General features: G+C 45.6%; 1 protein-coding gene across 1 annotated transcript in view; it reads left to right on the plus strand.

The window, feature by feature from the left end:
- Positions 1-3,570: 3,570 nt before the first annotated feature.
- Positions 3,571-10,431, plus strand: part of LOC110495473 (G protein-coupled bile acid receptor 1-like) — a 7,662-nt gene continuing 801 nt past the window's right edge. The window contains exons 1-2 of the mRNA XM_021570747.3: positions 3,571-3,829; positions 9,711-10,431. The exon at positions 9,711-10,431 is cut by the window's right edge and continues 801 nt beyond it. Coding sequence (XP_021426422.1) covers positions 9,818-10,431 — 614 coding nt within the window. The 5' untranslated portion in view covers positions 3,571-3,829; positions 9,711-9,817. The remainder of the gene's footprint in view (positions 3,830-9,710) is intronic.

Here is a 10,431-nt window from a genome sequence, read left to right on the forward strand (position 1 = left end):
GGAGACTAGTCTGGATCGAAGGAAAGATGATCAGAGGAAAGTGCAAGATCTTTGATGAAAACCTGCTCCAGAGCGCTCAGGACCACCGACTGGGGCGACGGTTCACCTTCCAACAGGACAACGACCCTAAGCACACAGCCAAGACAACCCAGGATTGGCTTCGGGACAAGTCTCTGAATGTCCTTGAGTGGCCCAGCCAGAACCCAGGATTGGGCTACAACAAAAATGTGTGCTGCTGGTGGCTCTGGAGGACTGGAGTTGAGAAAGTTAGGCTACCATATTTTCCTGTGAAACCGAGGGGATAAAATGATCTCCTGTGTCATGACAAGCCCTTTCCCCTAGGAAAAGCCTCATAAGCAGATGTTTATGTCCTGTAAGAATGTAATGATGTTGCTGTTTTATTGCAGTGGCCTATATATTCTACCCAGCAGGAAAGGCATTAGCCAACTAGCTACTGTTTTGTTGCTATGCCAATGCTTGTGAATTGTCTATCTCTTTACCAAACTGGTCTTTAGAGAGAGTGTGTGGGAGGGACAGAGCTAGTATAACAGAAAGAACAAGGCATTATCACATTTTATAGGTGTGTTTAGTAGTTGTTTGTCGGGATTTGCAATGGCCCAAGTAGAGTAACACTAACTGTCCTCATCTAATTCCTATTTAATCATGTGTGGGTTTTAATGTAGCTGAAGGATAGTGCTATATCCTCTGTTGTAGTTGGTTGCCAGGCTCCAATGAGACAGGGACAATACAGGTCTGGAGAACCCTACAGTCAGATGCACAGGAAGCTACTGGGTATAACGCATGGCTTCCACCGCCATCACTCTTCTCCTCTCATCCCTCTATAGTCTATACTATATCCTCCTACATCATTCCACTCTCCTCCCAATCCTCCCATTTTATCTGTCTTCCTCGCTATTGCTGCCATCACTCTTCTCCTCTCATCCCTCTATAGTCTATACTATATCCTCCTACATCATTCCACTCTCCTCCCAATCCTCCCATTTTATCTGTCTTCCTCGCTATTGCTGCCATCACTCTTCTCCTCTCATCCCTCTATAGTCTATACTATATCCTCCTACATCATTCCACTCTCCTCCCAATCCTCCCATTTTATCTGTCTTCCTCGCTATTGCTGCCATCACTCTTCTCCTCTCATCCCTCTATAGTCTATACTATATCCTCCTACATCATTCCACTCTCCTCCCAATCCTCCCATTTTATCTGTCTTCCTCGCTATTGCTGCCATCACTCTTCTCCTCTCATCCCTCTATAGTCTATACTATATCCTCCTACATCATTCCACTCTCCTCCCAATCCTCCCATTTTATCTGTCTTCCTCGCTATTGCTGCCATCACTCTTCTCCTCTCATCCCTCTATAGTCTATACTATATCCTCCTACATCATTCCACTCTCCTCCCAATCCTCCCATTTTATCTGTCTTCCTCGCTATTGCTGCCATCACTCTTCTCCTCTCATCCCTCTATAGTCTATACTATATCCTCCTACATCATTCCACTCTCCTCCCAATCCTCCCATTTTATCTGTCTTCCTCGCTATTGCTGCCATCACTCTTCTCCTCTCATCCCTCTATAGTCTATACTATATCCTCCTACATCATTCCACTCTCCTCCCAATCCTCCCATTTATCTGTCTTCCTCGCTATTGCTGCCATCACTCTTCTCCTCTCATCCCTCTATAGTCTATACTATATCCTCCTACATCATTCCACTCTCCTCCCAATCCTCCCATTTTATCTGTCTTCCTCGCTATTGCTGCCATCACTCCCTCCTCTTCTCATGTCGGAATTCTCCCCCTCCTCCTTCCATCACTCCATTCCATCCATAGCCCTCCTCCTCCCCAATCGCTCCTTTTACCACTCACCTGCCTTCTTTTCTCTCTATTCCATCCATCACCTTCCTCCTGTCCTTTCTCTATTCCCCCCTCTTCCACACCTCCGTTTCTCATCTCCATCAGAGGGGAAACAAAACAACGGTCTCCCAGGACAGTGTGCCCAAGCGCTTATTTCCTACATCTGGATATCTCAAACCAGCCCAACTGTGATGCTGTCGACACACTCGTTCTGAGTGCACCTGCACGCGGTCGTGTGCCAATGTGCTTTAAATACCCAGTGTGGCATGACCTTCATATTTAATGTCATTCACACAACAGAGACCCCTTTTGCTACAAACATACACTCACGCTCACACAACATCCTCTCAACGTTACCTCAGCTTATGGGCATGGCTGGGGTAAGTTGGAGCTGGCCTGGCGACCTGGTAAAAGTAACACCTGCGATGAGTGTAGTTGGTCTTAGAGCGATATGAGGATTTTATGTTTGTCTGTCGCAGTGCCACTGCTAACGTTAGCGTTTTTGGCCTCAAAGGTTAATGTGTGTGTGTGTTTATCACAAAAGGAGCTGCCCAGGGATTTAGCACCAGCCTGTCTCTAAGGATTTACAGCCTGTGAGAGGTAGTTCGTGGAATTCAATAGGGGTCGACCACAAAGAGGGTATAGGCTACTGTAGCAAACCGATACAGTGAGAAAGAGGTGGTTATACTACATGTAAAAGTCAACACATTTATTATTACAGCATGTTTATTACCCTTTACTAAGCCAGTTGACTGAGAACACGTTGATTCCTGGGAGATATGGGGAGAGTTGTGGCTGAGATTCTCCAAATAGCTTTGGAGAACCATATTATTTAAAGAAGTTTCTAGAGAACTAGATAAAAGGAGAATCATTTCTACTATTTTAGTTTTTTGCTCTTGTATTTCCTAGAAGACAGAAATCCTAAAAGCGAGGGAGCCTTTTGGTTTATGTCTGAGTTCTCTGTCATCTTCCTCTTTCAACTGACTGATAACCCTCCATATTGTGTTATGTGTGTGTGTGCTTGTGCATGTTTGTATTGTGTGTGTGTGTCGTCCCTGCACAATGTCTCGTTAGCTAGCAGTCTTTGGAGAAGAGTTGTGTTTAAAAGCATTATCACATTGGAAGCTACGGACCAATCCGTCTCATTGCCAAGTCCAAACTATTGCTGAGGGAGTCTGTTTATACAGCATAACTGGCCGACTGGAAGCCGGGCCGTCCATCTACAGAGATGTTTAAAGATGATGCTTATTTGACCAGCTCTATAGATTAATATACTGTATATATCATTAGGTGTAAATGTTTGCAAAGGACATACAGTCATAGGAATCTTGTGTTGGATACAGGAGCATCTGGGGTTGTGGATTGAGAAGTAAGGAATGTGTGCTTGCGTTGGGGGCCGGTGGAAAAGGAACATCCGAAGAGGATAGTTGTAGACATGTAGTTCATCACATGATCTTCATTCATAATGGCCAGTAATTTCTTCATTTAAGATGGCCAATAAGGCATCATTTCATAAACACATCCGTAGTCCATACATTTCCCAAATGTATAATGTGAATACTCCCTTTAGCTCTGTTGTGGCACCTGACTGACAGCAACTCACTGCTTACAGGCAGTGCTCCCACTTCCCCTGTCTGAGTGTACTTCCCCTTTAAGACCCAGCATCTGTTAGGAAGCCCCTGCATTCAGCTCCTCTCTGCCTCACCACAAGGGCTTTCTGAGGGGCAGCAGGACAGTTCTCTGTAGCGTTGGCTAGATTCACCACAGGGAGTGTGTGTAGTGTGGCAAGTCATTTAGAGAGTGTGGAAGGTCACAGAGGAGAAAGGGTGTTATTTGGGATCTACAGGTTGTTGATATAAGCAATACCTGTCTGTGGCATACACCTGTTCTCTAATCAAATGACGATACGGCGTTTTTCCTTCACAGGGAACCGACGAATGAATCTCTTGTCCTACAAAGGTGAGCTTTGTCTTCAACACCATTTTCTTGTAATGGACATATGAATCAAGACTTATGAATCACATGAGCATTTAGGGTTCTTCAACCTCTGAGGAGTTGGAGCTCAGTTAAAAGTAGACTTGACTAAACCTTAATTATAATTATCAAATTACTGTAAAATGAAAATGTACATTTTCCATTTTTACTGTAAAATGATCAAAAGTAAATGAGTATTTTGTTATAGGAGGATTTTCTAATAGGAGAAACACAGTTACATCTGGCTATAACCCAGTGTTTTGTAATCCTGGTCCTGTTATAGCACTACACACCTGATTCAAATGATCAACTCATCATCGAGCTTTGATGATTTTAATCAGGTGTGTTAGTGCTAAGGCAAACAATAAAATGTGCACTCCTTTGGGTCCACAGGACCAGGATTAAGAAACACTCCTCTCTAACCTACCATTTTATGTGGATAAAATGCATCTTATTCAGGGCTGGGCAACTCCAGTCCTCAGGGGTTGGAGTAGTGTCACACTTTATCCACATCCCAAGCAAACAAAGCTGATTTAAACGAATTGAATTCTAAACTGAAGATCATGATTCGTTGATTATTGGAGTCAGGTGTGTTAGATGGGGCTGGGGCTGGGGCAAAAGTGTGACACCTATCAGGCCCCTGAGGACTGGAGTTGCCCATCCCTGATCGAAATGAACACTCCATTTTGAAAGAATGGAAGCCATTCATTTAACCTCTTTGTATAGGGTTGACAAGGGAGCACAGGTTATGCGTTAGTCCATTAACCCACTGTCTCTTACAAGGACATCTGTTACCATGCCACTGTCAAACTGCATGGAGTCTTTTCTCTGTCTGTTCTAAAGCAGTTTTTTACTTGATCCTCTAAGCAAAGGAGTCAAAAGGTTGGCTTTGTACAAATCAAATTGTATTGGTCACATACACATGCAGATGTTATTGTGAGTGTAGCAAAATGCTTCTACATCCGACAGTGCAGCAGTATCTAACAGCTAATATCTAACAATTCCACAACAAAACCCAATACACACAATGTAGTAAAGTAATGGGATGTGAATATATAAGTATAAAATATTTGGATGAGCAGTGACAGAGCGGCTAAGATGCAATAGATAGTGAAGAATAGATAGTGAAGGATACAGTTTCTACATATGAGATGAGAAATGCGAGATATGTAAACATTCTTAAAGGGGCGTTATTAAAGTGACTAGTAGTAATGATAATAGTATATTCTATTAAGCAGATGCTTTTATCCAAAGCGACTTAGAGTCATGCGTGTTCCCAGGTGGTCCCGGGAATCAACATATATTCTGGCATGTTGATTTATTACCTTTAGGCACATTACAGCACATCATTAAGAACAGCTTCAACTCGAAAAATAGGGCTACAGATGTAGGATCTTAATCTGAGACAATTTTCTACAGCAGGAGGATAATCCTGCAGCAACAGGAAATGTGAATTATTGTGGACTATAATTTAATTTAAAAATAAAATATATGTAGAGGTTAGTACGTTTTTCGTTAGTATTTTATTAGGGTCCATGTTTGCTACAGCCAAAGCTGCAGCTCCTCTTCCTGTGGTCCACACAAAACATAAAATATGACATAATACAGAACACCAACAGACAATTACAGCTGAAGGACAGAACTACATAAAATGACAATACATAGCACTAATAGACAGGTACAGAGCTACATTTTTAAAATAAGAATACACACTCATATTATTATGTCTTAGCAATCCATGTACACACAATAGTGGCTACACTGCAGTCATCCATTTTGTTACAGTTGCTTAACGTTACAATTGCAGCTCCTGATCCTGATCTCTCAGAACCAGTTGTTCTGTAAACACTAGCGAGAATCTCACAACATTAGAAACCACCCGTGTACAATATGATTCATAGATGCTACTGAATGCAAGTGCAACGAAAAAACAACAATGGAAAAGCAACGGTTCTTCCAGCTAAGGCTTCAACCACTGTTTGCACCATAGCAGCCGGGCCATTGAGCTCATAAATGAGCTACAAATGAAGTTGTCTCCCCGCTAAGGCTTCGACCACTGTTTTCACCATAGCAGCCGGGCCATTCAGCTCATAAATGAGCTACAAATGAAGTTGTCTCCCCGCTAAGGCTTCGACCACTGTTTTCACCATAGCAGCCGGGCCATTCAGCTCATAAATGAGCTACAAATGAAGTTGTCTCCCCGCTAAGGCTTCAACCACTGTTTTCACCATAGCAGCCTGGCCATTCAGCTCATAAATGAGCTACAAATGAAGCTGTCTCACCGCTAAGGCTTCAACCACTGTTTTCACCATAGCAGCCGGGCCATTCAGCTCATAAATGAGCTACAAATGAAGTTGTCTCCCCGCTAAGGCTTCCACCACTGTTTTCACCATAGCAGCCGGGCCATTCAGCTCATAAATGAGCTACAAATGAAGTTGTCTCCCCACTAAGGCTTCGACCACTGTTTTCACCATAGCAGCCGGGCCATTCAGCTCATAAATGAGCTACAATTAAGTTGTCTCCCCGCTAAGGCTTCGACCACTGTTTTCACCATAGCAGCCGGCCATTCAGCTCATAAATGAGCTACAAATGAAGTTGTCTCCCCGCTAAGGCTTCGACCACTGTTTTCACCATAGCAGCCGGGCCATTCAGCTCATAAATGAGCTACAAATGAAGTTGTCTCACCGCTAAGGCTTCGACCACTGTTTTCACCATAGCAGCCGGGCCATTCAGCTCATAAATGAGCTATCAATTAAGTTGTCTCCCCGCTAAGGCTTCAACCACTGTTTTCACCATAGCAGCCGGGCCATTCAGCTCATAAATGAGCTACAAATGAAGTTGTCTCCCCGCTAAGGCTTCCACCACTGTTTTCACCATAGCAGCCGGGCCATTCAGCTCATAAATGAGCTATCAATTAAGCTGTCTCCCCGCTAAGGCTTCGACCACTGTTTTCACCATAGCAGCCGGGCCATTCAGCTCATAAATGAGCTACAAATGAAGTTGTCTCAACGCTAAGGCTTCGACCACTGTTTTCACCATAGCAGCCGGGCCATTCAGCTCATAAATGAGCTATCAATGAAGTTGTCTCCCCGCTAAGGCTTCCACCACTGTTTTCACCATAGCAGCCGGGCCATTCAGCTCATAAATGAGCTACAAATGAAGTTGTCTCACCGCTAAGGCTTCGACCACTATTTTCACCATAGCAGCCGGGCCATTCAGCTCATAAATGAGCTACAAATGAAGTTGTCTCCCCGCTAAGGCTTCAACCACTGTTTGCACCATAGCAGCCGGGCCATTCAGCTCATAAATGAGCTATCAATTAAGTTGTCTCCCCGCTAAGGCTTCGACCACTGTTTTCACCATAGCAGCCGGGCCATTCAGCTCATAAATGAGCTACAAATGAAGTTGTCTCCCCGCTAAGGCTTCGACCACTGTTTTCACCATAGCAGCCGGGCCATTCAGCTCATAAATGAGCTACAAATGAAGTTGTCTCCCCGCTAAGGCTTCGACCAATGTTTTCACCATAGCAGCCGGGCCATTCAGCTCATAAATGAGCTATCAATTAAGTTGTCTCCCCGCTAAGGCTTCGACCACTGTTTTCACCATAGCAGCCGGGCCATTCAGCTCATAAATGAGCTATCAATTAAGCTGTCTCCCCGCTAAGGCTTCGACCACTGTTTTCACCATAGCAGCCGGGCCATTCAGCTCATAAATGAGCTACAAATGAAGTTGTCTCACCGCTAAGGCTTCGACCACTGTTTTCACCATAGCAGCCGGGCCATTCAGCTCATAAATGAGCTATCAATTAAGCTGTCTCCCCGCTAAGGCTTCAACCACTGTTTTCACCATAGCAGCCGGGCCATTCAGCTCATAAATGAGCTACAAATGAAGTTGTCTCACCGCTAAGGCTTCGACCACTGTTTTCACCATAGCAGCCGGGCCATTCAGCTCATAAATGAGCTATCAATTAAGCTGTCTCCCCGCTAAGGCTTCAACCACTGTTTTCACCATAGCAGCCGGGCCATTGAGCTCATAAATGAGCTACAAATGAAGTTGTCTCCCCGCTAAGGCTTCGACCACTGTTTTCACCATAGCAGCCGGGCCATTCAGCTCATAAATGAGCTACAAATGAAGTTGTCTCCCCGCTAAGGCTTCAACCACTGTTTGCACCATAGCAGCCGGGCCATTCAGCTCATAAATGAGCTACAAATGAAGTTGTCTCCCCGCTAAGGCTTCAACCACTGTTTTCACCATAGCAGCCGGGCCATTCAGCTCATAAATGAGCTATCAATTAAGTTATTTTTATTTTTTTGTTGTTGAATTTTTTACCAGTTTTTTCTCCCCAATTTCGTGGTATCCAATTGTTGTAGTATCTTGCCTCATCGCTACAACTCCCGTACGGGCTCGGGAGAGACGAAGGTTGAAAGTCATGCGTCCTCTGTCGGAGGAAACACCGCGCACCTGCGCACCTTGGCTAGCGCGCACTGCGCCCGGCCCGCCACAGGAGTCGCTGGTGCGCGATGAGACAAGGACAACCCTTCCGACCAAGCCCTCCCTAACCCGGACGACGCTAGGCCAATTGTGCGTCGCCCAACGGACCTCCCGGTCGCGGCCGGTTACGACAGAGCCTGGGTTCGAACCCTGGGACTCTGATGGCACAGCTGCAGCTGCAGGCCAACCCTGCATTAGTTGTGCTTGTCTAGATACTGGACCCTCAGCCAGCTGGGTCCAGAAATGACAGAAGCCTAAAGAAGGTGTTTAATAACTAACCACAGAGTCTGACCTGATGGGGTCTGTTCAGTACACTCGTGGAAAAAAGGGTTCCAAAAGGGTTCTTTCATAGGAGAACCCTTTTTGGTTCCAGGGAGAACCCTTTTTGGTTCCAGGGAGAACCCTTTTTGGTTCCATGTAGAACCCTCTGTGGAAAGGGTCTTACCTGGAAGCAAAAGGGTTCTTCAAAGGGTTCACCTATGGGGACAGTCCAATAACCCTCTTAGGTTCTAGATAGCACATTTCTGTGTGCAAGCTTGCAAAACAAATACATTTAGATAGATTATATGCAATTGCTTGTCATATAGAATATATCCATTATATTTCTATCAAAACATTCAGATAGAAATGTATAGCATATACAGTAATATAGGGCTTTCATTTTGTCAACTCTACCCCCCCCCCCCCCCAAATGATTGCCTGTCATATGCAGTTATATAGGGCTTTCATTGTGTCAACCCCCCCCCCCCCCCCCCCCAGTTGTTGTCCTTCTCTCTTCCTGCCTATTCAGACCAAAGGCTTGATATTACATTTCCTTTGGGATCAATCTACGTGAACTGCAGCAGTCTGCAGGAAGAAAACAAAGACACTCGTCTTTTAAACATTCCTCTCTCTTACGCTGGGGCAATGGAGAGGAAACAGTAATCCTGCGGCCGTGATGACTGTTGTAATTGTGTTTAAAGAGATAACATCTACGTACATCTATCTACAAGTGGAGAGACAGAACACGAAGACACTGTGTTTTACCTAAATAGGCCATTTAACCAATAAACTAGGGTTATTCAATTACAGACCCTTAAGCCCTGATGTACTGCTGGGAATCTTTTCTGCCGGATTTGTTGATCAATTAATACCATTGATACGTGATGCTAGAGACAGAGGCTATTTCAGGGGTCCAAGCCTGTCTTCTTGACAAACTGGGTTTACAGCATCATATGGTCTCTAGACCAGAGAGCAGTTTGCGTTTACATTTACATGTCGGTCATTTAGCCAACATTCTTATCCAGAGCGACTAACAGGCAGTTTGTTTTTGAGCTCTGAATATATCATGCTCCATGACCTCTGGTCTCACTGTATTCTGTCTGTCTTCACCCAGGCTTCCTGCAGTTTAATGGGAGCTGTGGAAGTCTCCGTAGCAGTTGGGGCAAAGGTCTGGCACTCTAAGGACAACTGTGGAGGAACACAACCACCGCAACTGCAGCCATGGATGACCTGGCCAATGACTCTGCTGTGCGGCCGCTGCTGTCGGAGGCACGTCTCATCTACGCCATCACCGTGCCCCTGTCCACCGCCATCATCCTGGCCAACCTGGTCATCATCCTGGGCATCTCCTGTAACCGTCAGCTCTACAACACCCCAAACTACTTCTTCCTGAGCCTGCTAGTGGCTGACCTGTGTACGGGCGTGGCCCTGCCGTTCATCCCCTGGATGGGACTCAACCGTCCGCTGAGTTTTAGCTCCTGTCTCCTGGTTCATATTTTTCCTAATTTCTTGTTCCTGGCGTTCCTGTTTAACCTGGTGATAGTTCATTATGAGAGGTACATGTGCATCGTGAGTCCGTTACATTATAGTAGCTTCTGGGTTCACCGCCGCTTCCCGCTGGTGCTGCTCGCCGTGTGGGCGCCGCCACTGCTCTACGCCTCCTTGCCCGCCTTCGGCTGGAACAACCGGGCCGGCCCAGGGTGGAACGGCTGCTGCTCGTTTAACGACACGGGTGCGCTGGGTGCGCCGGTGAACTGTTCCACCGTGGTGGCAGCGGTAGCGGCGCCGGTCGGCTCTGAGTGCTGCTCTTACAGACGGGTCTTCCCCAACGCCTT

This window comes from Oncorhynchus mykiss, chromosome 7 (genome assembly GCF_057628025.1).
Source record: "Oncorhynchus mykiss isolate SJ-2025 chromosome 7, ASM5762802v1, whole genome shotgun sequence".
Lineage (NCBI taxonomy): Eukaryota > Metazoa > Chordata > Actinopteri > Salmoniformes > Salmonidae > Oncorhynchus > Oncorhynchus mykiss.